General features: G+C 53.4%; 1 protein-coding gene across 1 annotated transcript; it reads right to left on the bottom strand.

The window, feature by feature from the left end:
• Positions 1–340: 340 nt before the first annotated feature.
• COL9A2 (collagen type IX alpha 2 chain) lies at positions 341–15,005 on the bottom strand. The gene is made up of 32 exons (XM_081308246.1): positions 14,660–15,005; positions 13,377–13,451; positions 12,144–12,179; positions 11,990–12,052; positions 10,545–10,598; positions 10,391–10,426; positions 10,271–10,294; positions 9,870–9,923; positions 9,475–9,528; positions 9,319–9,366; positions 9,062–9,118; positions 8,931–8,984; positions 8,545–8,598; positions 7,877–7,930; positions 7,732–7,785; positions 7,570–7,623; positions 6,408–6,461; positions 5,947–6,000; positions 5,703–5,756; positions 5,031–5,075; positions 4,623–4,676; positions 4,297–4,350; positions 4,002–4,055; positions 3,845–3,916; positions 3,619–3,654; positions 3,443–3,487; positions 3,320–3,352; positions 2,992–3,138; positions 2,682–2,736; positions 2,214–2,402; positions 1,477–1,554; positions 341–1,088 (listed from the first exon to the last, which is right to left on the bottom strand). Exons 1-32 carry the CDS (start codon positions 14,729–14,731, stop codon positions 889–891), a joined length of 2,067 nt encoding a protein of 688 aa, XP_081164372.1. The 5' UTR covers positions 14,732–15,005; the 3' UTR covers positions 341–888.
• Between the last annotated feature and the right edge of the window lie 709 nt (positions 15,006–15,714).

Genomic DNA, 15,714 nt, shown 5'->3' with positions numbered 1-15,714 from the left:
AGGGGTTTGCCCAAAGCCATACAGCAAATTATCATCTGCCTGCCCTTCCCTAGCTCTTCCCCACAGATGTTCCTCATATAGGCCATGTTGTCTCCATGCTCACAATTCAGGATGTGCTCCACATCCCTCTCCCCTTCCCTAGCCCCTGGCAACTCTGCCCAGGTGGTGGAAGCAGTGCCAACCTCCATCCCCATCCACAAGAAATTGAGCCCATGTCTGGGGATGTAGCTAAATGGTAGAGTGTTTGCCTAGCCTGGGTTTGATCCTCCACACTGCAAAAGAAAAAGGAAAAGAAAGAAAAATTGAGACCAACAACTCATGTTCTGGTTTGTAACTAAGTTGGGGTTTTTTATTTACAGAAAGGCCATGGTGGATACTGGGAAAAGGGGGTAGAAGAGGGTAATGGCAAAAAGAAAAGGGAGATGGAGTTTAAATACTCAGGTGAGAAGCAGGAAGGAAGTGGGGCTGGCTTAAGGATGCCCACCTCAGAGAAGTCACCCCCAGCAGTCATCCAGTGAGTCCATAGAATAAGAATGGGATCAGGAACCAAGAGGGACCTCAGCCTACCTGTCCCAAGGACAAGATGGCCAGTGGAGAATGGAACAGATAAAGGAGACATTTGGTAACATCCAAATTCGTGCTCCAGAAGGAAAGCCATCCTGTCCATACTGTTCCCTTTGGAGTGTCCACTCTCTGGTGACAGTTGACCTGTCAGCTACCTTTTCACTCTGATGCTCTCTCTTCCTTTTCCCCATGTTTTAGAACTTCTGTCCTTAGGACCACTGAGTCCCAGACAGAAGGTCCTGGGAAAGCTAGTTTCCTGGGCTGGAGTGTCTGTCCACTTCAAGGGGACCCAGGATGCCTGTGGGCTGTGTTCTGTGCTGCTGTTCATGGCCCCTTGATGGATCCCGGCTCAGTGAGTCGGGCTGAGGCATAGGCTGAAGCCCCCAGGCAGGCTGCAGGCTCACAGAAACCTGGCAGTCCCACAGGGCCTGGCAGGCCAGGTCGGCCTGCTTCTCCTGGAGCCCCTGGGGACCCTCTGTCTCCATCCTTGCCGTTGATTGCCTGCCCAGGCCGGCCAGGGAGTCCTATAAAAGAGTCATGACATTAGGGCCTTCTCCTGACTCAGCTTAGAATTCTGAAGTGGAGAAATAGTTCAGATGGGGAAATGAGGCCAGGGATACCACAGGAAGAAGGGACTCTTCGAAGACAGTGATTCTGAGATTGTCCACTATGCCCAGTTCCCAGTCAGTGAATCTTGGGAACACATGCCTGTCCTTCCCCTTCATGAAGAAACTACATCTCAGGAAGTCCTCAGAGTGCCAGCTTCCACTTCCCAGTCAGCCCCCACCCAGGGACTCCTGGGTGCTCCAAGTTGGATGAGTGTGAAGCATCCATGGAAGAAACCCAAGTGTCTGTGAGTCATTAATTCCCAAGTTCAGGAACAATTGTAGCCAAGCAGGGCCAAGTTCTTACCTGGGATCCCTGGGGGCCCAGGCATCCCAGGGTGCCCACGCCCTACTTCTCCTTGGTCACCCTTCTCTCCACGCTTTCCTGCAGACAAAAAAAAGGGTCTTAGTTTTTCAAAATTTGGAAAATGTTTTTCCCACCTGGTTTGATATTTAATTCATGTTTTACATACAGCAATTATTCCAGTTTTGTGCTAGTTCAAAATAGGGGAAAGCTGGAAATGACCACCTAGGGCTGGTTAAATAAACAGAGGTCCAGACAAAGGATGGAAGACTATGCATCTGATAGTTACTTACAGGAAAACATGCAATGACAATATCTAGCATTTACCAAGCAGTAAACTAAGAACAACTCTAAATTACTGCTAAAGGTAATCCCCACTAAACACTATGAGGTAAGTACTATTAACATGTCCATTTCACAAATGATAAACCTAAGGCCCAGGGAAATTAATGGGTAACTTGTTCAGGGTACATAGTGAGCAAGTGGCAGAGTCTGGATTCTGAGTCTATCTGCAGAGACATGGAAAGATGATGTTTATGGGGTTACCAGTAAATAAATAACCTTCCCAAAGCTATAAACAGTGCATTGTTTTCCATCAGTGTGGTTTGGGGGAAGAGCCCAGGGGTGTCTACTCCACAGTCTGACTGAATTAGGGGTGGGGAACAGGAGGTTGAACTTCAGCCAGCCTTGGCCAAATTCCCACTGCCCAGCCCACACTCCCTTCAGAGAACAGCACTCACCCTTGGGCCCAGTATTGCCAATCTGACCCACAGCTCCCACGACTCCTGGAATTCCTCGAGGGCCAGGGTGCCCATTCGGGCCCTGCTTGCCTGGGTATCCAGGCGGGCCAGGTGGTCCTGGAGGACCCATCATCCCAACTGAGCCAAGGGCTTCCCGCTTGGCACTCACAGCCACCTCTGCCAGTTGCTCTGGAGGGAGAGAGGGGAAAGAGGTCTATGAGATGGAAGGCAGAGCATCCTGATGGCCCCTGGCCTCTAGGTCTACAAATTGAAAAGTCCCACTTTTAAGTTCCCTTTTCTTAAGGCCCTGTCCAGAGTGATATATCCAGATTTCCTTCAGCTCCTTGGAGGTAGAACTGGAATGAGCACTTGGGACTCCAGATCTCTGGCAAGACCACATGGAGAGGCTCCTGAAGGATGCCCAAGCCCTGAAATGGACTATGGGGAGGGGTTACCCCCTCCTCTCACCTTGCATCATCTTCAGCACCACATCTTCGATGTGCTGGTCACTAGCAGCTCGGCCCTGAAGGCAGAGAAGGTCTTTCAGGAAGAAGCCTCTGGCTGCCAGGATGCCCCTCCTGCAGCTTCTGACCCCCTCCAGATCCCTGCTTCCCAGAAAGGATTTTTGTTTCTGACTGAAACCCCTTCTGCTTCCTTCCCCAGCATCCTTACCCCATGAGCCAGCCTCAGGGAAGCCAGCGGGCCTCTGGGAACTTCCAGACTTTGGGGGATTAGAGATCTAACTAGCAGAACCCCTCTGCCCTGGGGGCCAACTTACCACCACGCCCTGTCTCCCTGGCAGTCCTGGCACGCCTCGGTCTCCAGCTTGTCCTCGAGGGCCAGGCAGCCCAGGGTAACCCTGCACCCCTGGGGCGCCAGCATCCCCGCTGGGGCCAGGGTAGCCCTGCTCTCCGCGGACTCCTGGCTGCCGGGGGCGGGGCAGAGACAACGCCCGGTGAGACTGCTCCAGGCTTGGCGGGTTAGGGGCGGGGCGGGGCGGGGCGGGGCGGGGAGGGGAGGGGCGGGGATGGGAGGGTCAGGAGGAGGAGGTCCCAGGGCAGCCCAGGGAAGTGCGGTAACCTCAGGGAAGGGAGAGTGTGACTCACCTGTCCCTTGGGCCCCGGCTCACCAGATTCGCCCTGCACGTACGGGGAGCACAGTCATCAGGCGGTGGATACTCTGGGGTACAAAAGCCCTCGCTCCCCGCCACCCCCGCACTACCCACTCACCTTCTCGCCTTTCTCCCCCGGGAGGCCGGCCACCCCCGGGTCTCCCTGCAGAGAAAGAGTCTCGGGTCAGGTGCAGTGGGGATGTGAAGTGGGGCGGCGCCACCAAGCCTAGGGTAGACAACCTGATGCCCCAAGCTCGGGACCCCACGAAGACTGAACGGGGCACTGGGACTCACCACTCCGCCGCGGGGCCCGGGCTTTCCTGGGGAGCCCTAGAGAAAGCAAGACGAAGGGCTTGGGGAATTTCCCCCTCCAGGGAGGGGAGGGGCCACAGGGTCCCCCCAGGATCCCAAGTCCTGGGCCCGCTGTTGGAGCGCTTAAGATCTAACTAAGCTCCCCCAGCCCCCTTCCCCCAGTTTTGGGGCTGCATTCCCAGAAATTTTCCAGCCCCATTTGGTGCACCTTATCTCCCTTGATGCCTGGCAAGCCTTGGGGTCCTGGGATTCCAGGGGCTCCCTGCTCTCCCTTGGGGCCCTGAGGAGAAAAGAAAAGAGAGTAGTAAATAAACTGAAATGCCCAGATATGCCCCCAGCAGCCCCCTTTAGTTGGCTATGCTCACCTGTCGTCCTTGGGAACCTGGCTGTCCCACTGGCCCCCTTTCACCTTGGTCACCCTGAAATGGAAAAAGAAGGTCATGCCCTGGCTTTCTGCAGGGGTAGCCACCCCCTGCCAGGCCCCAGACCTTGGCAGGGTCAACTGTCCTCCATTCCTGCTGTCACCAGCAGGGGGTCCTTTGCTCCATTTCACAGACCAGCAAATTGAGGTGTTGCCAGAGAGAGGACCCAGATCCTGAATCTACTAGTGCCAGCTGCTGCAAGTACTCCAGGGGAGGGACCACTGCACCAGACACTTACCTTCTGTCCCACGATGCCCCGAGGACCAATTTCTCCTCTGGGTCCTGGCTCTCCCTGAAGGAAGGAGAAATTGGGGATACACAGTAGGCCTAATAGGACCTATGGGTCACCCCTCCCCACCCATAGATCTCAGCTAATTGGCTTCAATTAGGAAATGGGCTCAGAAAGGAGAAAGGAGGTTAGTGGGTCAGGACAGACACCCAACTAACCCAGAGTGCTCCTCAGATTGGGGCTCCATCCCATGACCTCACTCTGGCCCCACTGAGTGCAAAGCCCTCAGACCTAGAAGAGCCAAAGGCCCCTGTGTCAGTGGATAGGGCACTTACCTCCTTCCCAGGGGGACCAGAAAATCCAGGGAGACCCTGCTGGCCAGGCTCACCCTGCAGGAAAACAATTTTCAGGTTACTCTGGATGACCCAGTTGGCCCTTGGCCTCAGCCCAATGAACACTGAATACAGTCTGCAACCAAATGAATAGGGGAGGGGGAGAGGATGTTCTTGGACAAGTTCTCTGTGTTTGTTTTTCCTCTAGATTTAAAGCCATGCCATCCAGTCTCCACTAAGGCAGGCCAAGGGTGAGCTGGTAATGGGAGAGCAAGGAGAGAGATAATTTGCATTCAGGCTGATTCGAGAGCCTTGGTTGACCTTGCAGTCATTAAGCCATGCCCATTCCCTGCCCTCCAGCTCCCTTGCTCACGTGGAACCAATTCTGCTCCCAGCTGGGGGTCACCTTACCTTATCTCCAGGACCTCCTTTTGTCCCTGGCTGTCCTGGAACACCCTGCCAAGAGAAATAGACATCAGATTCTACCCTGGCACAAGGGAACCCCAAGTACCTGTTGCTTTGCTTCCCATCCCGAATCCAGATTTCCTCTGTTCCAGAGAAGGAGCTGAACAGAAAACCCAGGTGTGGACTCAAAAACTTGACTGTATTTTCCAACCCTGCCCTGAGGCCTGGTGGGAGAAGGAAAGGGTTACAGACTGGATTGCCTACCAGGGCCTGTGTCCAGGGGGAAAAGATGAGCACCTTTGTATGCATCTAGGCCCACAGTGAGTGCCTGCAGGCACAGGCCGGACCCACAAGAAGTGGTAATGAGGCAAGACATGGTGATACAGCAAGAAACCAGGTGTAGGGGCTAGGGATGTGGCTCAGTGGTAGAGTGCTTGCCTAGCATGTGTGAGGCACTGGGTTTGATTCTCAGCACCATAAACAAATAAATAAAATAAAGGTAATATGTCCATCTACAACTAAAAAAAAAATTTTTTTAATGAGAGACCAGGTGTAGATTTCAATCTCATCAGCCACTCATGCCCTCATAGGGAGGTGGGCGACAGAGTGCTTGACTTCCCAGTCTGAGGAGAAGCAACTTGTCCACAGGCAGCCCCTGTGGCTCAACCTGATACTTACTGCTAAACCCTGGTGGCCTGGGCTTCCTGGTCGTCCTGCCTGTCCTACGTGGCCCTGAAGAGACAAGGAATCAGAAGCACAAATTAGAACTGCAGCTAAGGGTCCATGGCTTCTACCCCAGTGCAGGTAGGGAAACAGATCAGAGGCAAGAAGAGATGTTCCAGAGACACTACAGAGGATTCCCAACTCCAAGGCCCCCAGGATCATGTGATGGGACTCAAAGCCCAGCAGTTCCCACTCTTACCTTCATGCCAGGTATGCCTGGGGTTCCATCCTTGCCATCCATGCCTGGGGGGCCCTGCTCAGGAGGACAGTTCAAGGGAGACTCACAATGGGGATATTCCTGGAGTCAGACCACCCACACATGACCCTCTGTGGCAGCTGCAATATGCAGGTAGGAAAGGGGTCTGCCCATCTCAGGAAACCTTACTAGCCAACTGGGGGAGGGGAGCTGAAGTGGGAAACTCCACAGTCCCTCCTTCATGTGGATGAGTACCCCACATGGAACAAGTTTCCCAGGATCTTTCCTATAGCATCGCACCTATTTATGATTGAAGAAACTAAGGCACATAAAAGGAGAACTTCCCAGATTACAGAGCCAGCCTGCATGCAGCAGAGTTCGAATTCAGGCTCTTCTTCCAGGGGTTTAGACAAACTGACCCAACCCTGTCCACATGGGTCAGGGACTGGGCCTCTGGCACTTACAGTTGCTCCCTTTGGGCCTGTTATCCCCTGGGGTCCTGGAGCACCTTGGCTACCCTGCAAAGTAAATAGAGATCACATCACCTTCAGGATATGGAGCCCCTGCCTAGCTGCACAGAGAGGGGTACAGCTGAGATCTGTAGCCTCTGGGTTCCAGAGTACCTGTGGCACAGACCATCCTGTGTTCCTCTGAAGGAGAGGAATTTAGAACCAGGAGGAGGGTGTAGAGGTCAGTGCCAAGCAGTGGGGCTAGACTGGGTTCGGCTCGGCAGGAATAGGGATTATTAAGTGATGTTAAAGAATAGTTGTTTGTCAGACACAGTGAGGCATGCCTGTAATCCCAGCAATTTAGGAGGATTTCAAGTTCCAATTTAGGGAAGCCCTAGGGTTAGAGTTAAAGTTTAAAAGGGGATGAGGGTTTAGCTCAGTGGTCAAGCACCCCTGAGTTTAATCCCCAGTAGTAGGAGAAGAATATTTCTTTATTTTGTTAGTTATAATAATGATGTGGTTCTGTGAGAAAACGTTCTTATTTTTAGAGATACATTCTGAAGTATTTAGGAGTGAAATGACACAATGCCAAGGATTTGCTTGAGAACCTCAGAGCAAAGCAATAAATAACAAATGAAGGAAGAAGGGGAAGGGGGACAGATGAAGTGTGTACGGCAAAATGTCAATAACTGTGGAACCCACGAGACTGCCATATGGGAGTCATTATAACATTCTCTCTACTTTTATGCATATTTTAAAATTTGCATTAAAAATAAAATAATAGTGAAATAGCTAACTGTGCTTTTTGTTCAAATTTTCTGTAAACTTAAAACTTCTCAGAAAAAAATCTACTAATTAAAAAGAAGAAGAGTGAGGAGAACCAGCATCCAACCAAATCCCATTAGCCCCATGGCTGATTTGCTGGAATTTCATTGTCTGGCCCCAGTGACCCTGGGACTGGATCCCATGGCTTCTCCTAAAATCTGAATTTGGGCCAACTGGGCTCTTGGCACAGATGGTCTGAACCACCCCCACACAGTCGCACACACACACATACATACTCCTGTGTATGTGTATGTGTGAGTGTGTGTATACATACACCATCCTTGAGGGGAATAGAGTTCTGCCCAGTAGTCTCCAGGGGCACTGGCTAGACAATGGGTGCCTGAGAACTTACCACATCACCCTTCTCCCCAGCTCGACCTGGTGGCCCTCTTGGACCTTCCTCACCCTGGCAATAAGGAACAACAATATAGGTCACATGGGTTCAAGGGGAGCAGTACCCACTTTGTAGCCCTAAGGGTTCCAGCCTGGCTCCAGGGGACACGAGCAGTCTTACCGGTGACCCAGGAGCACCAATGGAGCCCACCATGCCTTTATACCCACGAAGACCCTGGGGAGAGAAAAGGGTTGAGGTCAGTCCTGGCTGGACCTCAGAGGGCTGGTCATAGCAGCTCTTGCAGGACACACCTAGATTTACTTACTGTTTCTCCCTTAGGTCCTGCCATTCCTGGGTAGCCCCTAATGCCCTGGGGACCCTGTCAAAGCAAAAATGATAAAAAGGCAATTACAAGGCCCATTTCATGATATCTTTTTGGACCCCCCTAGCCCTTTTCACAATGCCCCTTTGAAGTAGGCAACATAGTCCCTATCTTGTAGATGGGAAATCTCATTTGAAGGCTCAGAAATGGAGAGGGACTGACCACAGCCACTTGAAGGACAGTGGCAGAACCTAGACTTCAGCTAGGCCTTCCAGCTGACAGCTTTGGTTCCTGTCCCCTAATTCCTAAAAGCCTCATTCTCCTTCTTCCTACTCAGAAATACTCCCAACTGGACACAGGTCTATTTTTTTTGGGGGGGGGGGCGGGTTACCAGGGATTGAACTCAGGGGCACTCAACCACTAAGCCACATCCCAGCCCTATTTTGTATTTTATTTAGAGACAAGGTCTCACTGAGTTGCTTAGTCCCCGGCCATTTCTGAGGGTGGCTTTGAATTTGTGATCCTCCTGCCTCAGCCTCCCCAGCCTCTAGAATTACAGGTATGTGCTCGGCTGGACACAGGTCTCTTATAAACTAGAGGCCTGAGCAGGGTAATGACCCCATCAAGGGCTCCCAGGAAGAAAGAGGCCACTGGGGAAAGGTGTTTCTTACCGGTGGTCCAGGGATGCCTTGCTCTCCAGAGGCACCCACATCTCCCTTGGGACCCTAAAAACAAAGATGAATTATCAGACAGGCAGGCAGGTAAAGAGACAAATATAGTGATAAGCAAAGATACCAGTCACCTTCCCTAGCACAGGCAGATAGGAAGGACCTTTAGACCATGCAGTTTCATATCACAGGTGGGAAAATGAGACCACACAAAGAGAAGGGACTTGCCCAGAGACACATTGGTCTGGAACATAATCTTCCTGCCTCCCAGCTCAAGGCTCTGTACCCTAGACCCACGGAACAGGGGAAGAGATGAAAAATGGGGACAGACTGCTGTAGGACTGTCTCCATCTAGCCACCATCTCAAGGCCCTCTGCCCTTAGACTCACCGGCTTTCCCTGGCGGCCAGGATCACCCAGAATCCCCCGTCTGCCAGGATGCCCCTGAAGGGAAGGAATGAACTCAGCAGGAGGTCTCTTCCCAAAAGCTTGCTTATCCCTCTCAGAACAAGGGCTCTTACCTTTACTCCCTGCAGCCCTGGGGGCCCTTTCACACCAGCTGGACAGTTGGTTGGACACTGGAAAGAAAATCCAACATGACCCCGAGGTAACTTGCCTGGCTGAGGCCAGCTGGTCAGTGCATCTCCATTTTGCCAACTCCTTAAACAGTTTCCCAGTTCACCTGGCTGAATCTCTATCACTGCCCCTCCTCACTACCCATAGACCCTATCTCCATGAGCATCAATCCATCAGCCTTGTCCCAGACCCCACTTCTCACCAGGAAGTCAGCGCTGCCTTCCAGGCCCTGAATGGTTCCTGGGCGTCCCTAAGAGGAAATGTATGAAGATGGAACCTGAGCAGACCGTTTCCCACCCCAAGCCACTTCCCCAGGAGCACATGGCCATGTGAGGGAGGGGAGTCTGAGGACACTAACCGGTTTCCCAGGGGGGCCTGGGGGCCCTGATGGTCCCTCTGGTCCTGGATCCCCCTGGAAGCAAAACAGGCCCAAATCATACTACCATCCAGTCCTCCCAGCTCCACCTTCTGGTTCCTGCCACTGCCCTGTCCACCCTGCCTTCCAGGACACTTCCTGAGAGTCATTACATGGGGAGATCAAGCAGATTGGCAGAGGATGGTACCAGCCCTTAACCTTCCTGAAAGACGCGCTGCAGGGTAGACTCAGCAGGAAAAGTTTCTGCCCTAAACCTGGAGGACCACCCCCCACAACCACCCCACTGGCCAGAGGCAGGTCCAGAAACTATCTGGAGTCCACCCAAATTTGCCAGCCTGGAGACAGAGAACAAGAGGCAGAGTGAGGCTGGGACTCACCTTGGGGCCTGGGATTCCAATCTCACCAGGGAGGCCAACAGGTCCTGGAGGTCCCTAGGGAGCAGAAATATGGCTGTCCAGGATGCCTCAGAGCATCAATCCATCCAGGGCAGGAAAGTAGGGATAGGCACCCAAGGCCCTTTCTCCACTATGACTTTTACCAACACCAGAGAGACTAACAGACTGGGGCTTGAAGGATCAAAAAATTTCATATACTTGATGTCTGCCCTGGAGTTCGTGGACAGGCACAGAGTGGGCTAGCAGCGTCTCCAAAGCCAGGCCATTCCTGGCACTATCATAGCATGCTGGCCCCTCCCCATGAAAACTTTGCTAGAAGTCCTACTGTTGTCCCCTCCTTCTCTGGGAGTCCCGGGGACCCTGCTGCATCCCTGAGGACTTACGGGAGGTCCAGCAAAACCAGGGCCCTGGAACAGAAGAAAAGGAAATTGGGTTCATGGCTCTCTCTGCAGGTCCTTTCTACCCACAGAGGGTCCCTAGTAGCCCTTGCATATTGTACTTACTGGCAGGCCAGGGGGGCCTGGGAGCCCGGGTTGGCCCTGGAAGAACAATGGGAGAGGATTAGAGACTGGGTCTCTTGGGTCCCTGCTCCTTTCTACTGTAGCCTCTTCCAAACTCCAGGCCTAGGTTGCCCACACTGAGTCCCCAGCTACTTACCTTGACTCCAGGAGTCCCCACAGAACCAGGCTCCCCTTTGGCTCCAGTTACACCCTAGGGAAGAAAGAGAAGGTAGGACAACATGCTCCCTGACCTGGGGGAAAGAGAAGTTTCAGGAGACTCTCTTGACTGGACAGAGGCTTCCTTTCATCATACCCCATGAAGGCCTAGGGACCTTAACACACTTCCTTTCCCCTTTCCCTGGTTCCCTGGGAAGCTATGAAAAGAACAATTATCCTCTTTTAAAAAAAAATATTTATTTTTTAGGTGTAGATGGACATAACACAATGCCTTTATTTTCATGTGGTGCTGAGGATCAAACCTGGGTCCCGCCCATGCTAGACAAGTGCTCTACCGCTGAGCCACAATCCCAGCCCCAATTATCCTCTTTTGAAAGAGGAGAAACTAAAGCCTGAAGACTTGCTGGCCTAGGTTTTATGTCTCCCAGTTTAGAAGTCTAGGAGACCTAAGAGCCTGTGCTGCCCATAAACTTGATGTCTGCCCTAAAGACTTTTCTGATCCTGAGTTTTCTTATCTGCAAATTGAGTTGATTATGTTTCCTATCTGGGATGGATGTGAGAACCAATGTGCTGGTAGAAGGCAATGCAATTGGTAATCTTTGTGGGGGTGTATACAAGTTGGGAGGGGCCCTGATAACCGGTCCCAGCCTTGGTCACACCTCTTTTTTTTTTTTTTTTTAAAGAGAGAGAGAGAGGGAGAGAGAGAGAGAGAGAGAGAGAGAATTTTAATATTTATTTTTCAGTTCTCAGCGGATACAACATCTTTGTTTGTATGTGGTGCTGAGGATTGAACTCAGGCCGCACGCATGCCAGTCGAGCGTACTACCACTTGAGCCACAACCCCAGCCCTTGGTCACACCTCTTGAGCCAGCAGGGCAGAGGCAACTCATGGGTGCCCCTCCTTCCTCCCATTCCGGTGACTGATCTAAATGTATCCCCCAGTAGATATCTGTCCTCTTCCCCTTGGGACTGGCTGTGTCTAGTATCCTATAGCTTTGGGGGCTCTTGGGAGCTCTGTGGTACCAACTAAATGATGTTCCTCTTCTGAGTTGTGCCTTGGATTGTGGAGGGGATCCGGATGGATAAAGGAGGAAAGGGTATGGCACACAAGGTTAGCCCCACCTGGTGTATTCAGACTGATCCCTGGATGCCAGAAACGTGAGACTAAGTTCTGATGCTGCAGACAAGCAGGAAAACTCTGAACCCTACAGAAAACAGAGCCCTTCTCTAGACCCCAGTTGGATTCAGTGGTGTGAGGTTCCAGTGAGCTCACAAGTCATATGAAGGTAAAGGGGAGGCTTATAGCTGAACATTCTCCATCCTGATGCCCACTCTGAACAGAAGATGAGCGAAGAAGCCAGAACCAGGCTCTGGAAGTCAATAGGCTGAGCCCTACCCTGCCCTGCCCAGTGTTCAGGTACTCACATCAATCCCAGGCTTCCCATCGGGCCCATCTGGCCCAGGTTTACCAGGCTCTCCCTTGGATCCCTTAAAAATAGAGATGGAGCAAATATTAGCTAAAGGAGAGCAAGAACTGGGAGAATTAAAAGTGAGAATTCAAAGGCAAAAAAGCACTCACCGGAGGGCCAGCTTTCCCAGGGGGTCCCTTGTCACCCTGCAAGATTCAAGTTGATGAGACAACACTGACTCATGCTTCCCCAGTGAGCACCCCTGTCTGGCCAGTACCAAAGGCTCATCTCCTCAAGCTCCTTTCTTCTGTTCTGAGTCCCCTCAGTCTGGTATTTTCTGGGAAAATAGCCCCCTTTTCCTCCAAGACATTTGTAGGTTCATTGAAACCAACCCCAGGCAGTTGGAGAGGGGGGATATCCACATGCAGGGGGTTTAGTAATGCTGCTGCTGTTAAGGTGTCAGTTCTGAGGCCTGCAACTGGGCTGAGGGCTCTAAGGTAGCTGGGAGAGCTGACCCTCTTGGACTTGGGCAACTGTGGGGAAAAAGGGGGCAGGACTTTTAGAGAAGGTGGGGAGGAGTGAGGTGAGCTGCTGCTCCATTCTGGAATGTCAGATGAAACTAGAGGCTGGGGCAGGGGCAAGGACGAAGGGGGCCAAGAAGGGGTAGATCCAAAATGTTCCCAAGGAGGGAAGGACCTCTTTACCAGTGACAAAGGACCTTTGGTGAAGACAGTCAGGGCCGGTGGAGTAAGATTCTGCCCCAGAGAGGCCCCCAGGCATTCCTGAGCCTGCAGTAGCCTGGGCCTGGCCGGTGCCCAACTCCCTGGGTTTGGGGGTGGGGACACCATGCTGAATAGAAGTCTGTCCAGACGGTAAACATAGAGCTGACCTCCTGGGGGAGCCTCCAGAATGAGGTTTTTAACCCTCACCATGCTAGGGAGGGCAGGGGAACAAGCCCAGATGATTCTAAATTGCGGAAGAAAAAAAGGAAAGGGAAGAGACGGGAGTGTGGCCCCAGTTAGCGGGTCCGATCAAGGCTCCCAGTTATCCTGTAGAGGCGTCTAGGTGTGCCGGGGCGGCGCGAGAGGTTAAGGCGTCTCCTACTCCAAAAGGAGAGGAAAGGAAGGGAGGGGGATAAGGACTCGCTGTGAGCTGTGGTCGTCAGACCGAACAGCGCTCCCTTGTCTGAGGGCGGCTATAACGGGCTCTGCATTTCAGAACTGGGTTGAGGTTTCTGCGGAACAAACAGGCTCCTTGTGGTGCGGGCCGGTGCCGCCTACTGGCGACTGGGGGCACTACAACGTCAGACACAGGCTCCTCCATCCCCACCCCATTTCCATCACACATAAAGTTCTCCTTTGTCCGCCGCCTCCCTTCCCCCTTCTGTCCCAAGTTAGACTCACGTCGATGCCATCAGATCCAGGTACTCCTGGCGGCCCAGGAGGGCCTGGGGGCCCGGGCTCTCCCGGCGGTCCTCTCTGAAAACACAGGCAAGGGTGCAGCCCTCAGTGCAGGATGTTGGGCGTCCCAAGGGTTGCAAACGACCCTGGGAGCGGTGTCCTAGTATCGTAACTCCCCTGGTAAAGGGAGCTAGCTCTTCAGGGAGCCACGAGCTCCTGTTTGTTTAGAGCCTACTATGCACTAGGTACTGTGTACCATTACGTCGATTATCTTATTAAATGCTCAGAACTCTCCGGCGAATTCTATTAAGGGCCGAAATTTGAAAGCGAAGAAACAGGCACAGAAAGATTAAAGGTTCGTGGACAATTCCTTCCACTGTAACAAGTTGTCCTAGGGCTGTCTTAATGGGGAACAGATGGAGATGCTGGCGGCTCAAGTAAATCACGCATGACACGCATAGTGGTGCCTACCCGGACTTTGATCCTCAATGAATAGTAGCTCGTATTGTTACTTTTGGAGGAACAACAGGTATAGGAGGCGAATTGGCATCTCCTTCTCTCCCCTTGGTGCAAGTAAAACCCCATAGGAAAGTGGAGGAGGCACAGAGAAAGGAGACTTAGGGAGGGGAAGGTGTACTCTCTTCCCACTGGGAGCACTCTGATCTTTCTTCCTTGGAGTGCTCCTCTTACCCAGCAAGCCCTGACTTAGACAGGGGGTCCCACGCGTGCCAGGTGCCCATGACCTCCCTGGGCCGGGAAGTGCCAGGATGGCGCACCGCAGGAGAGCTGCGACCCGTGCCGGCATCAGACAGCGCGGACTCTATCCTACCCGCGCAAGGGTCGCGTTAGGTGCCCGCACCCCCAGCCGACACTAGGAAATGAGGACCCGCGCGGGTGGGCAGGAGAAGCCTCAGCCCGGCGACAGCGGCGTCTGGCTGGAGCCGGCGCCCCCCCGGGAGGTGGCGGGGTGGAGGCTCTGTAGCCGGGTCAATGGGCAGCATTGTCTTCCCCGCCACCTGGGCTCCCTTGGATGCCAGGACTGAGCGTCAGTTCCTGCCCTGCGCTGCCTGTCCCGGGCATCTTGGATCAGGGACCCTCGGGCTCCCCAGCTCATCCACCTTCTTTCACGAAGCCGCCCGCATAGAGGGGCCTGCGCCTGGGACTGTCTACCGCTGTCCCCTCGAGCCAGGGGGTGTCAGTAGAGGGTGGGAGACAGGCAAACTCCCGATCCTGAACCCTGGACCTCGAACCCAGGACCCCGCCACCGGAGCGACCGCGGAACTTACGATCTGAGCCAGGGCGAGCCCGAGCACCTGTAGGAGAATAAGGAGGCCGCGGGGGGCTGCCGCAGCGGCCATAACGCGCGGCGGGTTCTGGAGGATGGGTGCGGGTCCACGCACTCACTGGAGGCGAAGGCTGCTCTCAGACCCGGCGGGTGGGCCTCCGGAATATGCAGCGAGGCGGGGCGGGGTCTGGCGGGGTCTGTCACCCGAGAGCACCACTGGAGGGAGGCGGGCGTCCTCCGCCCAGCTCCGCCCTGCTCCGTCCGGCCGTCGGTGCCCACCCCCACCGTTTTCCTGACCAGAGCTTGCCAAGCCCCCAGGAGGGAGACATGGTCTCCTTTCTCTGTGAGGAGGCAGAGAGGGTTGCTGGGAGACTCCTCCGGCCTGACCTTCGGGGCCGAGCATTTCGCCCCCGACCCGCAGTCCCATCATTTCCCCACCTCCCGGGCAGCCTCTGCTTGTGAGCCCCGGCCCGGCCAGGTCCTCTCTCCTCCAGGACCCAGGCTTAGAGGCCTCGGGTTTTGCAGACCTTGCAGCAGGGTCTGAGCAGCCTCCGTTCATCTTGCTACTCTCCTGGGGGCTTTTTCCTCTCCACGGACAATCAAGCCTCTTACATACCAAAGTCCTTTCTAGATCAGCCACCTGGTGAATTTCTCCATCTACTTCTTTCTTCCCCCTGCTTCATTGCCAACTCTTAAGAATGGTCTGCGCCCACCTCTAAACTTCCTTGGCTCCCCGTTTAGTCCCACCTGGGAGGTCACCAGTGAAGTTCAACCCTCTTTAGTCCTCCAGGGAGGAGGCAGTTGGCAACTCAAACGGCCCTTGACCATTCTGGCCTTCAAGCCTTCCTTGCCCAAGCTTCTGTCATTCAGCCCCCCTTCTTCTACCATCATATCACTTAAGGATGAGGATATATTCTAAGAAAAGTGTCATTAAGGGGCTGGGGTTATGGATCAGCGGTAGAGCTCTCACCTCGCAGGTGTAAGGCCCTGGGTTTGGTCCTCAAGACCACATAAAAATAAATACATAAATTCAGTTATTAAAAAAGAAAGAAAAGT

The sequence above is a fragment of the Spermophilus citellus genome, assembly GCF_964194105.1.
Source record: "Spermophilus citellus genome assembly, chromosome: 9".
Classification (NCBI taxonomy): domain Eukaryota; kingdom Metazoa; phylum Chordata; class Mammalia; order Rodentia; family Sciuridae; genus Spermophilus; species Spermophilus citellus.
This window is presented reverse-complemented; position numbering and strand designations above follow the sequence as displayed.